At 43.5% G+C, this 15,972-nt stretch overlaps 2 protein-coding genes and 2 non-coding genes across 7 annotated transcripts in view; 2 read left to right on the top strand and 2 right to left on the bottom strand.

The window, feature by feature from the left end:
• The window catches only part of ERN1 (endoplasmic reticulum to nucleus signaling 1), a 43,330-nt gene extending 39,177 nt beyond the window's left edge, over positions 1-4,153 (bottom strand). Inside the window, exon 1 of one of the 3 annotated variants that reach the window (XM_048965178.1) lies at positions 4,097-4,153. Coding sequence is in view for 1 of the 3 variants with exons in the window: in XM_048965177.1 (XP_048821134.1) it covers positions 3,290-3,364 (75 nt within the window). In the remaining 2 variants the exon portion in view is untranslated. Of the gene's footprint in view, positions 1-3,289; positions 3,411-4,096 lie in introns of those variants that run through there. The other 2 variants (XM_048965177.1, XM_048965179.1) reach the window with 2 other exon arrangements.
• Positions 4,154-4,423: 270 nt separating this feature from the next.
• On the top strand, positions 4,424-4,486 carry LOC125702384 (small nucleolar RNA SNORD104). Its single transcript, XR_007380566.1, has one exon. It is a non-coding gene; the product is annotated as a small nucleolar RNA SNORD104 (small nucleolar RNA).
• A 166-nt stretch (positions 4,487-4,652) lies between these two features.
• LOC125702386 (small nucleolar RNA SNORA76) lies at positions 4,653-4,787 on the top strand. The gene has a single exon (XR_007380568.1). It is a non-coding gene; the product is annotated as a small nucleolar RNA SNORA76 (small nucleolar RNA).
• Positions 4,788-5,583: 796 nt separating this feature from the next.
• TEX2 (testis expressed 2) overlaps positions 5,584-15,972 on the bottom strand; it is a 39,923-nt gene continuing 29,534 nt past the window's right edge. For both annotated transcript variants that reach the window (XM_048964690.1, XM_048964691.1), the window contains 5 exons: positions 13,328-13,460; positions 10,025-10,147; positions 8,322-8,531; positions 8,005-8,125; positions 5,584-7,570 (listed from right to left, as the gene is read on the bottom strand). In XM_048964690.1, the coding sequence (XP_048820647.1) occupies positions 7,448-7,570; positions 8,005-8,125; positions 8,322-8,531; positions 10,025-10,147; positions 13,328-13,460 (710 nt within the window). In that variant the 3' untranslated portion in view covers positions 5,584-7,447. The remainder of the gene's footprint in view (positions 7,571-8,004; positions 8,126-8,321; positions 8,532-10,024; positions 10,148-13,327; positions 13,461-15,972) is intronic.

The following is a 15,972-nucleotide window of genomic DNA, read 5'->3' as shown; positions in this document are numbered from 1 at the left end:
TGGCCGACCAAACAAAAGAGCTGAGATGTATGCACTCTCTCAAGAAAAAAATGCCTACATTCCTCAATACATAATTAGTCTAACATATATCAGTCAGTGCATTTGCATTTTACTAAAAAAATTACTAAGGAACAGCTTCAGCATGAACAGCACCAGATGCTCTCCTCTCCAAGACGAGGTCCAGACCAGCTGTGCTGCTGGAAGCACAGCAGACAAACCAGCACGGAGGCACAGTAAATCCCTTATCAAGCTCAGCACAGCACACGCAATGGCCATATTCATCAGGGACAGCCCAAGATCCATCAGCCCTGGACAGCCACCCTGTGACAGCACTGCCAGCCTATGGGCTGCAGCTCAGCAGGCATAACAAACCACACCAGGGAGAAACCATCCCCGTCAGTGAACTGTCGGGGGAAGCTCTCCAGTAAAAGTAATAGTTAATGTATGAAAGAAAGCTGCCAACAAAGAAACTACAAGAGGAAATGGAGAACTATGGGATGTCCTTCGCAACTGCCCTCTGACTTGACGGAACCTTGAGCAGTACCCTGCGCTGTAAGCTCCAAGCTCACACCAGGATCAGTCTGTAAAAGCTTTTTAGTTCAGTTTCACAAGATGCTTCCAATCAGAATGAGTAGAACAGGGCTATAAATACATGAATCTGTTACTTCAAGACAGAGCTGGCCATTGGAGCTTTAGGTGTGCAAGGTGAGTTTGTATTCCTCAACAACCTACCAACTGACCCCAGCATGCGAGTGGTTTTAGTGAGCAACCAAGGAGACCCACAATTCAGAACATATTAATGTGAACTAATTAACTCTTGAAGATGTCCTCAGTGAAACCTTCTGTAGTCCTGCATAGATTTTCACACCTTTCAGCTAACTGGCCAAACGCCTGCTGAGATAAGGAACACATTAGAAGAAACGACACCTGGGTAAGGCTGGGGTTATTCCCATGTTGAGCACAGCCCCACGTGCTGCCTGTCCTCCCCATGTAATGGCTCTGACACCAGCCCAGAGGCAGCAAGGCAGAGCAGCACTGTGCTCTAAGTGACAGATTCATTCCAGAGAGTTTACTACTTCTGATCAGCAGCAACTCCATGTTGGAAAATGGGAAAAGTCTGGAGTGTCTGGCTGCAACACAACCCATGAGGAAAGAGTGAACATTTCTATCATGATTACTCCATGGCTCAGAAATAAGTTTGTTGGTTGTTTTTTTTTTTCCAAATTACAGAGAGCAGTAAATCAGCAGTATATAACATTTGTTATATATGACAAATATATAAGACATGACTGCTTATTTCCTAATGGCTCTACTGCACTTCTCATTGCTGCATCTGAGATGTCACCCTTTTATAACGTGTTCCCATGTATTGCCAGGGCAATTCCAAGAGCTGTTCAGTCTGTCATTTCAATAGCAAGGGATGGGATTTCATACTGCAAGGAAAAGATGGGAAAGAAAGCCCTTAAAGGAACATGTAAGGTAAAAGAAAGCACTATTAAAGCCAGGATATAAAGTACATTGATCAAAGAAAATACGCAGCAGCAAACCATCATCTGTAGCCTTGAAAGAAATTAATAGAAAGCACGAGCTGCACAGATCTTTAGGCAGCCTCATGCTTTTCACGCTCCCTCAATACCAAGAATTGTATGTCAGCCTACTTCATGGGCATTTATCTCTCATGTGACATGAGCAGATCTCAGCGAAATGTGTTAATGATGAGTAACTGAGACTAGAATCAAAGAAATGAAAATGTATTCAGACAGAAATCGATCTCAGCCAGGGATGAAGGCGAGGACTCGTGCGAGAAGAGGAGAACCCCAGATCAGATACCAGACTGAGGGACAGGGAGAGGAGGGAAACCCAGAGAGCAGGAGTGCAGAGCTCTGCCTGGGCCCAAACCCAGGCTTTTGTGACTGCAAATAAAAACTACACAGAACCTAGTTTTAATCTGTTGATTTTTAAATTATTGTTAGTTTTAAAATACTTTTTAGTACTCTTATTGAGTACGATTTTTAAAACTGTGGATTGCACGAGAGTTCCCACTGCAAAATATTGTAACCTAGAACCATTAGCGTTCTTCACTAACAATTTTCAGGTCATTTTTGTTGACGCTTTCTTTTTTTCCAGTTTCTTGCTCAAGTAACAACTCTATTACACAGCTCCATTACCCACGGGTGTTTACTTCTAAAGAATGGGAGTGGAGCTACTATATCCTAGATGAAAAACAAAGCCTGCAGCTTTGCTTAACCAGAACTGTAACCCCATGCATTACACCTGTATGTTCAAGTAACAATAAGCAAGGAACACAGTGGAAGGAACATAGTGTAAAACCTGGCTGCGCTCAGATACAATGGAAGCAGTAAATGCCAGCCAGCCTTCCATGCTGTGACCCCATCCTAAGAACTTACAAAGCAAAACATCTTTCAGATCAGTACTATGGGACACCATCTGATTTTATATGCAACAGACAGCCCCCATTTTAAGGTACGCTGCTTACAATCATCGCAGCAATCTGCTCAGTGTTCCATTCACTTTGGGTTGGCTTCGCTACGGGTCCTTCTCTTTCTGCTCCATGCAATACCTTATAACTAAACTGGTTACTTCTTAAAATGTTCTGCGTTGCAGCAACTTGCACGCTTGTCTTTCACCTCTGAATTCTGAACTACAGCCTCCGCTGAATACCAACCAACCACCTGCAAATTCAGCACGCACTGCTACCTTTGTTCTGGAAGGAGAACGATCAAAGTGTCCAAGCTGGGATTGGGCCACATTCCCCCGACGTTTGCATTTGAACCCGAGCACAGGTGGGCTCTGCTCACAAAGCAAACAAGGCCCTCCACCCGTGCGGTTACAGCCGTATCAATTGGAGCAACGAAGTGAACCCTCCCAGGTTCCACTACCCACCTACAAAGCTTCAGCATGCAAAAGTTTACTCACCCTACTGTCAGCGGCAACTTTAAAGAAAATTAACCGCATTTGGATATTTCGAGGGATTTTAAGCGCTAGGCGTTCAGGTCCGCGCACACAGCGCACAGCCGCACGGAGCGCTGACGGCCACCGCGGGCGAGGCGGGCACACGGCGCCGAGCTCAGTCCCTCCCGAAGGCGGCCAAGCTCGGACCCGCGGCAGCTCCGGCCAACTTTTGTCGCAGCCCAGCGGGTCACTCCGCCTGCCGCCCGGGACGGGGCCCGGTCCGCCCGAACGAGGCCTTTCCCCAGCCGGCTCCGCAGCGGGCCGAGCCGCCCGCCCTCCCAAGCCCGGCATCAGCCCCAGCCCGCGCCGCGCTTACCCCGGGGCTCGGCGAGAATAGCAGCAGCAGCAGCACCGCGGCCAGGCCGAGCAGCGGGCGGCGCAGCGGCTCCATGGCTGCCACCGCGGCCGCTCCCCCAGCGCGGCGCTGCCTGCCGGCCGCGGCGTGTCCGGCGCTCCCCGCGCGGCGGGGCGGGGCCGCCGGCTTCGGGCCGACGACGTCAGCCGGGGGCGCGCCCAGGTGGTGCCGGCTTTGGCGCAGGGCTCGTGCCGCCGGAGGAGCGCTTGACGGGGCTGTGCGGGCGCCGGCGTCTCAGCCCGGTGCTCCCTCCCCGTGGAGCAGATCGAGCCCCGGCTATCGGCACGGCTCCGGCAGTCACTGCTGCGTAGCGTAGCGCCCGAAGTCAATACAACGACGCGCTTCCCTCGGCCATTAGCGCTGCCCGAGCTGCTATGAGGCAGACCTGCACGCGCGCAGCGGATGGGAGAACCGCAAGGCACTGTGAGCGCAAAGCGCGGCGTGCACAGCGCTGCGCTAAAGGATGAGGGCTCTGCTTTTCTCCCGTCGCGCACGCAGCGCTCGCACCACCACGAAACACAGTTATTTACATGGGGAGACCCAGGACCAGGGCGGGGTACGGGGGTACGGCCGGGGGTTCCGGGGACGGAGGAACCACCGCCGGAGCTCCGAGCGGGGCCTACACTGGTAAGCGCTGCTGCTTAGCTACAACGAAGCGTTCGAGCACCAGAACTCCAAACGATTACATTCGATAGAAGCGTTCTGCTTCTCCGGAACGTCCCCAGGCGGCGGTCAGGGCACCGAACACAGGCTCGCTCAGAGCCTTACCTTCTCACCGCGCCTCCCTCTTCGGCCGCCATGTGGCGCAGCGCCGCTCCGCCCGCCGCCGACTCAGCGCCAACGGCTCCGCACGTGACCCCGGGTTTGAATCCTATTGGACACTCACTTCCTCCGGCCCGGCACGTGCCCTGAGCTCTGAATCCTATTGGCCGAGACGAGCAAGGGGCGGGCGTGGCGAAATGGGAGCACTATAAAGAGGCGCGAGGCGGCAGCGCGGCCTTTTCGTCTGTGCAGCGCGTGGAGGTGAGAGCTGCTGGCTGCTAGTGCTGGTCGGGGAGGGGGAGGGGGACGGGACGGGGCGGCCGGGGCTGGGCGGCGCTGATGTCTCTAGACGCGTGTTAGACTTCTGATACGGATGAAGTAAACCGATATCTGAGCGCCCAGGCTGTCGCGCATCCCGCGGCGCGGCTGCCCCGCACCACTCGTGTAACTTCTCCTTTCCGCTCTGTGTCTTACAGGGGCCGAACGACGAGCGGCGCGGTCAATAAAACTGTGCGACCCCGCGGATGTGTCTGCCTGCTAATTCGTGCGCGCTCCTCTCCCCGCACTGCCTTTGACCCGGCGGAGTGCCCTTGCGCGGCGCCGCCGGCCAAGCAGCAGTGCCAGAGCGAAGCCCTTGTTCCATAACTGGCGCTGCGCGGCGCACCCCGCGCGGCGCTTTTAATAGCAATGCACAGCGCGCATGCGCGAAGGGGGGGGCGAAGGGAGGGATGAGAACGGAGGATATGGCGTCCGGATCGGTGATGAGAGCAGGGAGCCCAGCCCCTGCAGCAGCAGGAATAGAGCACCGCAGCCAGCAGCCAAGGCGAGCGCTCGAGTTGGAGAGACACAGCTCTGTGTGCTCTGCAGCCGACTGTTGGAGTCTTTTTTATGCGTACAGCAAAAGGGAGGCTTGAATCCCTTGATTCAAGCTGCGGCTGTTCTCAGGGCCTGCATCTTACCCTGCGTTACAGCTGGGGGCTTGGTGTCCTGCAGGCAGCAGGGCTGGAGCAATGGCTGCAGGCTGGAGAACGATGTGTGCAGCCACACTGAGGGCAGCACGGGATGCTGAGGAGCTGCTGAGGTACAGAAGGCTACAAGGGGAAGCTTAAGGTCACGCCCCAAGATTACTGCAGCGGGTATCGCCTGCCCCTGCTGTCCTGTGATTCTGAGCCAGTTCAGGCTTTTTAGTGCAGAACAAAATTGTGAAGGTGTGGTCTTGGTGTAAATGCTGACAGCAGGGAGTAGAGTGAAGAAAGAGGTGGGAAGGATACTGTTGAGATGTGCTGAACTTCAAGAGGATAAAACAAAAAAGATTCTGCTTCTAAAGCTAGAACAGGCTCCAAGTGGGTCAACCCTCCACTCATAAGCTGTAGTTATCCTGTTCAGATACTCAACTTGGGTGTAAAAACAAAAGTCAGTGTAGTGAATTGCATTCTAATGACTTTTGAAAGCCTGCAGAAGGAGGGGGCAAGCACTGTGGGAAATTAACTGAATAACTGATGAGATAAATTTATTTAATAAAACAAAGCAAGCAGACTGTAGTTACCCACAGTTTATGAAGTGCAATATGACAGTCTCGTATAATAATCTAAATCTGTTTACACATTAGTGCATCTAGTCCTTTGACTTTAGTTATTGCACATAAAAATTAAATCATATAAAAGACCTGCGTACAAGACATGCAGACTTCATGAGAGGCAGATAGTGCCTACATAATCAGAGCAGAACCCAGAATATACACAGCCTGGAATGGTCAAGGAGGAGTTCAGATAACAAATATAACCTACTAATATTTTAATTAAAGGTAACCAAAATAGGTGTTCAAATATAGAATTAATTTTAAATATATTAAATGCTAGTTTTCTTTTATGTTTCAGGCAAGGTGCTGTTTAAAAAACCTTCAATATAATAGCTTCATTTAAAGATGGTAAATCATCAAGTTACACATGGAAATTTTGATTTACATCAAATGTGACAACACAAAGTACAAAAAAGTTCTTAAAAAATTACTTAAAAAAAAAAAAGCAAATCATGTTATAAAAGGAGAGCCGGAACTCACCCTGTGTAAACTAAAACGTTTTCTGACATCCATGAACTGTTGGCAACAATAAGTATCAGAAAAATATTGTGTGTTAAGTAGTGGATATGTAGTGTTCAAATACCGAATTTACTGCGTACATTTACTCGAGTCATCACACCAGATAGAAATAAGAGACAGTTTCCCACACCCCCACTTAGTTTTGGCCGTTAAGTAGCAGAAACAGTCTTTTAGATCACGATCAGCTTGAATTCCTATTTCAGAGTCCAAAAGAACAACGCATAGGGGTCAAATCTTTCCATTACAGCTGTTTTACAAACATCAGGAGACTGATTTGCACAGCTGTAATGTGAAAATTTGGTCCTGTGCTTTGCATGTAAACACAGTGCAATGGAAGAGTCACAGCAACAAATTCTCCTATAAGAAAAAACTGTTTCATCATAGCAAGAGGCTCTATACACAGTAGGGTAACTAAGTACTTCTGGTAATGTGCAGTATTAAACATTTCCTGTGTGTGCTCACGTCTTTATAAACATTCAGAATTAATCATGAATCAAGGTGATTGTACCTCACTGTAAGGCTGCTTGCTATAGTTTGGTCTCATGGCTTTACCAACTTTTTCCTCCTCATTTACAAAAATACAACAGTCCCACTTTCACTGATAACTGTGTTTTATGGCTAGTTGCTTCCCCAAAAAAAGCACAAGTCCTATATGAAAAAAGTAACATGTATATACCACACTGAATCACAATATTACCTATACACCCAATTTACATTCTTTAATCCTGAAAGCATTTCATATTTTGATTGCTTGACACAAGCTATTGACTGCAGAAGTGAAAGAACATAAAACAGTTCATTCTACACCTCCAACTGCCTGAGAAAGAAAAATATTCTTCCAGTTTTTATAAATTCATTCCTTATTTAGGATTTTTTTTTCATTTGGCACGCAGTTTCTTTGCTGCCAAACAACCTTTCAATGTGTTAACGCACACCAACATAGCATGAAAACATCAGCTGTGTCAACAAGCTCCTTGATCTGTTATAGTTAGGTTCTCCCTCCCTCCCCCGAAGAACAGGTCATCTCAGCCTCCAAGTTAAAATCCTGATGGTAGCCAGTACAAAAACAAATCAGCTGCTTAATGGAATGAAACCATGTCGCTGAAGTACACAGAACAATAACCAGGCAAGTGAGCACAAAGGTATGGTTATAGGCAGACCTTGGGGAGGGGAAAGTGGCACAAATTGATGATAACTACAGCACAGTTTATAAAACCATGAGATAACCTTTATAATACTGTAAACTGCAAGTCTTCACATCATGGCTGATCAGGGGCCTCCGTGACCAGATCTTTAGGAGTGTACGTAGAGGAGCGGGGATCCATGGCTGAGTGCATTAAAGGAATATAAACATCATCCATGTTTGGCATGACAAAGATTTTCTGTGAAAGAGATGCAGTTAAATCAAGTTACATTTCATATGCCACTTTGAAATGTATTCTTTTGTCTTCAAGAAAGTAGTGAACAGAGCCCTTACTGCCTCAGGTGTTCTTAATATTAAACAGCTTGACCCTCCATCCGCTAAGAACTCGCACCATGCTTCTGTTTCAACACTACAAAATCTGACATGCCATCTATTTCACAGAAATGTCACGTTCAGATTAAAATAATTCTGACAAGTGCTGACCAGATTTCCATCCAGGCCTATACAGAATCTTAGGACTACCCCAGAAGTCATATTAATTTTTGAAGTGCATTCCACTGAACAGGAGCAGTGGAAAATGCCTGCTAGTCATGAACAAAACAGGGAACATGGGAAAAATTAAGAACCCACCAAAGCTATAATTAATGAAGGGAAAACGTTAAGGAAACACACCTGAAACTCTTGTTCCAGTTTCCTCTCTATCCATTCAGTTACATGAACCAGAGTGACTTCTCTCTCACCAAGTTTTGGCCGAGCTTTTAACTCCAGGTAGGGAGGTCTTCGAAAGCCATACCTTGAGACAGTATACAGGACAGTTTTATTACCAACACTCCAACAAAACACACTTGAGTGTGTTAAATACACACTCCTAACAGCAGTTCATACCAGCTTGTACTGTACATCTTCCAGAACCCATTTCAGCTATATTTTAGCTTTAGGTAGCACACACCTGAAACACTGCACAGACCTTGCAGTTAAGTTCCTCTTACCATATTCTGTCAGTAGGTGGAGGTGGAATGTTAATTACTAGCGTTCCTCTGCACTCTTGTACTTCAACTGTTAGCAGCAATGGAGTATTTGAGACCTCTTCAATTTTCTTCTTTATAAACTCAGTCTCTGTTGCCTTTTGAAAGTATTTTGACTTGGTTATTTTATCCACAATTCTCATGATCTTACTTGTCCGATGTCCTCCAACATACCTTTAGACAGAAAACAAAAAATTACCAAGGTAGTTTGGCAAACTACTGTTTGCTAGAGTCAAAGGATTTCCTATGAAATCACTGGAGTATAAAGGTGCTGGAAAAAAGGGAGGGCAATTCTGGCAGCAGAATGATATTCCAAAATGGTTAACCATGCCTGCTAGTTTTCCTGGCAATGCCATGCAGCAACCCAGTTTTTTTTTTTTTTAGAACAGATGCTTTAAGGACTGAGTGTCTTTTCTCATACCTATCACATTTCAGAAACACGTCCTAGTAAGATGTAGTATTTTCCATATTATATTATACCTGACTGTGGCTCTTGCGTAGCAGGGAGAGCCTTGCTAAAGCCCTGCCCTGCAAAAAATAAAAATCACGCTCCTCCAGCTAACTAGAGAGTGGTTACACTCTCACCAGATTCTATAGCAGATGTAATACAGATTTCTGAAAGGTGTAAAGAAATTCCTTCAACATCATACTTGAGTTTTTTTGTTGTTCTCCTTTGACTTTTTGATATAGAGTTCTTCATATGATCTACGTATTTTTAAAAGCCATGAAATGGATCACAGAAATCATCCCAGTAATTCATCATGCAGTTTTTCAAAACGTTTAATGAGCAAAACTCAGAAAACTGCTTAGAACATTCTGAATGCATCATGGAATCTCCTGGAATATTCACTGTAAAGATCAGTGAGATGTGTTCAGACATAGGAAATGTGGTTATCAGACGTTTCAGGCATGCTGCTGATTTCTCACTGCAGCCACTATTTCAATCAGATGTAAAAAGAAAAAAAAAAATAATCAAAAAATAATCAGAACAGCAACCAAAGCAAGGGATGACGTGGCAAAACTGACTTGAGGAAATTTTCTTTAGAACTCCTGTGCAGCATTAGAGGGCAGCATTGGATAGCTGAAGATACTTAATGCTATTCAACAAGGGAAGGGGGGAGGGAACAAGAAACCCTGGCTTGAACAACAATTGTTTGATATCTTTTTAAAGAAAAGACACTGGAAACAAGGCATCAACAGGATCAGTATGGATATGACACCGTATACAAAAAGTGTTTCAAGTTAATAAACAAAATTCTATTTCAGACTCTGCTTCCAAGCAGGACAGGCTGGGGAAGTTTCCTGCAGGATCTCTGAACCAAAGACTTGGCTCTCTCTGTATTCAAACAGTGAAGGAATCAGGAGGTGTCAGAACAGCACACAGCTTATGCTGCAGAAGTGCTGAATTGAGAACAAGGCTCCCAGCAGGATAAAACACATGGCAAGAGCAGCTTTTATTTGTGATGTGGTACATGGCTTGATTGCTGCTCTTTACTCTAGAAATGGCTGAGTTTTGTTTGTTTCATTGCTTGGATACGCTCACTCTGACATCCTCTGTCACAAGGAATGTTATGGGACTGGACCATGACAATAGTTATAGTAAAGCATCTGGAAACAGAGCAGGGGCAATAAAAGGATTAACAAGAAACACTATGAAGACAGCTCACCCTTCTGCTCCGGGAGTCACCTGCTTCTCTCCTGCCAATTCAGGAGCATCGTCCTCTTCTGATGACCCAGCACTGGAGGATTCCTCATCACTGTCTGCAAGACAGTATGCCCTTGGCCTGAAACTGAAAGAATGCAATTTCCAGGTCAAATCCAATATTCTTAAATAGCTATTCATCATGCACAGCTCTGATTGCCATTATGCATACTCAGATTCTGAAATATCTTTTCTTCTTTCTATGAACTCTATCTAAAAATGTAAAATGCTCTGAAAGCAGAGTGCCTTAATTAGCTTCAAAACACAAAAAATTGTTTTCTTCCAGCAGAGTATAATCCTGCATTCAAAAAAAAAAAAAAAAAACACAAGATGGCAGGGGAACATCTACATATTCAAATTAAATGTTTTGAAATTATTTAAATACTTCTGAAAACATTTCTGCTGCTGCTTGTGCCTTTCCACAAACGGGGCGCAGTATGTAGGTCAGACAGGCTGTGGTTTTTCGGTGGTTGTTTTTAAACTGACAGATGTTTATAAGCTGAAAGGTGGGAACAAAAGTCTGTCACTTACAAAAAGCAAACCTAGGGTTCTGGCTTCCCATGCCAATGTCTACCAAGAGAATCCCAGCATCTCTCAGATGCCACCTGAGCTGCTCACACACACCTCGTCGTCACAGCGCCTTCAACCCAAGCTCATCAGTTCCATTTTGTCAAGTCAGACACAGCTCTTGCAGTGTAGACACACTTCCAGCAACAGTATCACATGCAGAGCACAACCCAATCCCATCTTTTTTTATTTGTTATTATTCATTTAAGGTGGGATTAAAAATTAGTTATTCTTGAATAGAATCCAAGATTGAATAAGGCCATCCACGTCACATTGAGAAGAGGGAAGTAGTAAAGTAAGTAATAAAGAAGTTCTGCTCTTAGGGTACAAAATACAGCACAGTAGCAACTAATTCCTGAGCTTCAGCTATGGAAGAATTTATGCACACAATCACACAAATTCAAATCTTTTAAACGGATTAAAATCCAGGAAGGATACAGTGAATGCAGTATTCACAGATCTCCACTTAATGCAAAAGCTTGTAACTGTTACACAAGCTTCAAAAGCACATTTTTGGCCCTAGGGACTATACTCAGCATTCAAATTCTCTACAACCTGCCCAGAATACAAGGTGTTGCTGTATCTTGTTGTTTTTCAGTTTTGGGGGATTTTTTTGTGTGTGTGTTTGGGTTTTTTTGCATGCTCTAGGAGACTTAAAACATTTAATAACCTCACACAGAGCATGCATGGACCAAAGCTGCTGTCTGCTATTCTTTGCACAGAACAAACAGTTACTGCATGAAGTCCTAATGTAAAAGGACAGATCAAATGCAGCTCACCAATGCACAGCACTCCCTTCTAACTGCCTACTTAAGAATGAGAGCAGCAATCCCATGACCTCTCTGCAGCACAGAATGTGATGCCTAAGCTAACTGCAATGGAATAAGCCTCTTCTACCCTGAGATGCATTTGGATCTGCAAAAGAAAAACAGCACAGCAAACTGAACCACCTCCCTGAGGACTCGGGAAGGAGAAAGGGGAGTCCTGTCACTGGCTCACATAGCAACGCTGGAGCTATTTCTCATGTTTTTAGGTCAAACGATGTATTTTCTACCTGGGTGCGACCCGACTTCCTTTTCCTGTCCATGTGATACCACTCTTACAAGAAGGCACCTTATTTGCCTAGGTGTAGGATCCTCTGAAGTGACTCCAGAAGCACATACACCTGCTGGCTGAGAACAGGTCTCCTCGCATTAAACAAAGCAACAACAAATATGCTTTAGTAAGATTTCAAGGCATCCATCCATACAATGGACTGTCCATACAAGACAGATGCTAGCAGAAAACCACTTTGAAGCTGCAATAATTTTCCTGAGCAGACTGCCCAATATTTTATGAATTACCACTTGCAGTTCTTTTTCCACATGGTACACTAAAGCAAGAAAGGACTTACAAGGTATGAAACTACAGTAACTTCGGGTTAGCCTGCCTGTGCTTGCCTACTCTCTGGTTTGTTAGAACCTGCTACTATATCCATTTTATAAAGTTAGCAATTAAATCTCCTCTCTTGTGTTTCTTTGTGACAGTTGCATTTACCTGAGAGCACACACCACAGAATTATTAAACTGCATTGCAGCACACTTTATTTCAAACAGAAATGCAGCAGCAATGATAGAATGGACTACAATACAGAACCATTGGTTTCATTTCATACTGACAGTATGAAAGGACAGTAAAAACTCAGTGCCAAGTCTCCCCTACTCCTCTCTTTCTGGAGAAATAGATGCCTTTCTTACCTGAAGTAACAGAATTGAGCAAAAGCAAACGTGGGATTTATAGACAGTGCAAGACACAAACCCATCTGTAACAGTTTGGTTTATCAAAACAATTGTCAATTGATAATTAAAAACCAGTAAAAAGAACTAACTTCTTTTCTGGTAAAGCTGACATGATATTTGGCCTTGGGCATTTGAATCAGAAGAGGGAGCATGAAACGTGCAATACAGCATTAGTGAATGGTTCCACCTTAACGTAATTGGTTGCTTAGCTACAGACATTTACATTTGCTTTGCTGTAGGCGTATTGCTCACTTAGAAATTATGGTCATTTTTAAATACGAAATCCATCTGTTCACTATTAGGGACAGGTATAAAAAAATACACACAGAAAATTCTGTAGAGATGAGAACAAAAACAAGAATTCCACTTGAAAAGATATTTCCATCTTTAAATCCAACGTTTTGGAGGACATAATTAAAGGGATCTTTTGAAAAACTGTAACAGGTAAATAGGAAGCAGAAAGTTGAGAAGAATAGTGACTAAGGAATGGGTGTGATTATTTCTCATGATACAATAAAGGTACTGTGTAAGTCTTCACATAATATTTACTGTTATTTACTGTTACATGCTTTATAACAGTAGTTTTAAGTAGTATTGGCACGTGTGTATATCTGACATTCTTACTGGCTAGGACCCCAAATTAAGTGTTAGGCAAAGGTCAATGTTTAATCACACAACATTTTAAATTCCTACTGAACTATAAAAAATAGGATTCCTCTACAGAAGCTGTCTATTAAGATAGTTATCAATAGTGTAGTCCAACATTAAAGTTACATAGAAAGACAAGAAGCTCTGCACTCATACATACACACCTCCCTCCATCTCCTTTCAATCTATTACAGAGCCTGAGTTGCTTATGCACAAAGAAATTTCAACTTTTTCACCAGGAAAAGTCAAGTTGCACCATCACTACAATATCTTACCCTTCCTTGCCAATCTCTCCAACCTTCAGTGCTTCGCCAAGAGGCTCTTTACCAAGTTTGGTCAAATTCATCTTGGTCTCCAGGGTCATTAGAAAAGATCCATTGTAAGACATTTCCAAATCAATCCAAAGCCCTAAAAAATTAACAACAGGCTGTAGTTTTTCAGTCATAATAATTTTATTTTAATGTCAAGACAAAACTTTAAAAAAAAAAAAAAAACAAAAAAAAAACAAATCCACTCATCACACTTCACCCAAAGAGAAAAAACACTTCTTTGCCAACTGATTATATCATTAATTCAGAATGAATTACAAGCTTATGAAAGCAAGTTGTTTTATAAGCTGAATGTGAATACAGGAAGTTAAAGGTTAAAATATGCATCAAAGGCAAGGAGAAAGACAGATCAGTCTGGTAATATAGGCTAATGACCTACAAAAGGAGCGTGATGTGATTTGCGCACACCTAAACCGCTTAAGAGATCTGAATCAAGATAAAGAACATAGAATACAATCAGGGATCCACTTCAAATACTATCTGCAGCACTGCTCCAAGCCAAACTGCAATCAGGACACCCCTTGGTATTAACACCCTCCAAACAAAGCTGAAATCCCAGAACAAGGTCTTTCGTTACACAACATGCTGTTTGGCTTTGCTTTCAACAATGGCTTATTGAAGCAGCATGAAAACCTTCTCTCAGTAACTCAACTGTCTCACAGGTCATTACTGAGAACAGTCCTGGATGTGTAAGGTTAAGTAAATCCTATTGTCTGGCAAACCACTCACTCACAGTATCACCCAAAAAATCATCTTAAGGAACCACTGCAACATTACATCCCACCTCTTAAATGACACCTGCAGTCCTACTGAATGAAAAAGCTGTTGGGTATTTGCCATCCAGAGATGAGAATTCAGATGCCACTAAGCACAGATGACAAATTTTTCTTGTCTAGCCATCACAGCTGCACACAACGTGCCTTATCGGTATCTAGCACATCAGATGTGCTCCCCACTTTTATTTGGAAGCAATTAAAGGCAAATACTGTTTAGTATTGACTGACGTAGAAGTAATACCCTTTGTCAATTGATTAATGACTGTTTTCTTTTCTGTGAAAGCACACCAGAAGAATGCCACTGTCCTCAGATTCCACCTGAGAAATACATACAGCTCCCAAAGACCAGGGCACTGACACACAAAGACCTCATACACTAGAGAGAGTACTGACTAACCCAAATTACTCTTTTCCACCAATTTTCTAATCCTGTATAAGAACAAAACACAAGAACTCAAATAGAAGCATATATACACTTTTCCTCTTTACGGTAATGAAGTAAGGGTGAGATCATCAGAAATAAGAAAACAGCTAAAGAGACCTTTTAGATCATTGCACAGTGGTCTTCAGAGTTAAAACTGTTTTAAGAGTAGATCAAAATAATTTAAGGATGCCAACACTGAGGGGGGATAATCTTTCTGATCAGAAAATGATCATATACATTTTCCAAAGGAAAAAAGGGAGGCAGAGGAGGAAGAAGGGATGAAGGATTGGGCAGATGGCACCATTTATTCAGATAGCCCTGACAGTGTCAGACAGCCTTGACACTGAAATAGAACTGCATTAACAGAAACAAGAGTTTCTTCCCGTAGCAATGTCTGTTAATATATTGAGTTACTTTCCAATCTTTCCTTTGTTATCAAGCACTGATAGAAAAGTACGGATGAAAAAAATCAAAAAAAGCACCTGTCTGAGATTTAAAGCCTTGTGAAAGGTAACCACAAATGACTGATTGTCTCAAGTAAGTTAAAGAAGTCCTCGAAGTGTTTATGTACAAAAGCAAAGCAGGTAATTCCTGTAATTGCTCAATGCAAGCACGTAGAAACTCAGCAACTACGAGTTCACGTCATTCAACAACGTGAAAAATTACACTGGATTACAAATTCTATAATAAATGTTTGCTTGTCGCAGTTTAACTGAACAAGAAACTGAAGGAGTTCTTGCTGCTGTTGGCAGTATTTAATAGAGCCAGAAATATTCAGTCTCCTAAACCCAATCTCATGACTGAGAATGGCAGACCTTGGTCAGAACTGGAGTTATTAGAACAGAGAGAGAGGAATTCAAAAAATGTTCAAATCTGTTTCACTCAGATAACCTCTTAAAGAACAGAACAAAACAATCGTGTTAACCCAAACAAAGCCTGGCACACTAAGGAATTTAATACAGCTTTGTTGATTTTCAATTTATTTCAAACAAGATTTACAATTTTCCTTTGTACAAAATACTGAACGTACATCTTTGATCTACCTCTAGAGCCCCCTGCATCTCTGGCAGAGGAGATATTAGCTTATTCCATCTATTAAGTTTTTATTTTTCCCCCAAAAACAGTCAGTTTGCTCTTTTCAAACAGGTTCTTTTATAAAGCTCAGCTCTAAGAAGGTGTGAGAGCAATGTACCCCGTGCTGCAGAGATAAGGCTTTCCCCAGAGCTGCAAGTCTCAGGCAAGAAGCCAACAAACAAAAGCATTTGGATTCAATACGTACAATCTGCAGTGTTTGCTTTCATGCAGCTTTGGGTTGTTTGGTTTTCTTCTTTTTAATTTATTTTTGTTTAAATGTTCAAGGGAGTTTTAACAATTCCCCAATGTCTGTTCTG

Source organism: Lagopus muta, chromosome 18 (assembly GCF_023343835.1).
Source record: "Lagopus muta isolate bLagMut1 chromosome 18, bLagMut1 primary, whole genome shotgun sequence".
NCBI classification, from domain to species: Eukaryota; Metazoa; Chordata; class Aves; order Galliformes; family Phasianidae; genus Lagopus; species Lagopus muta.
This window is presented reverse-complemented; position numbering and strand designations above follow the sequence as displayed.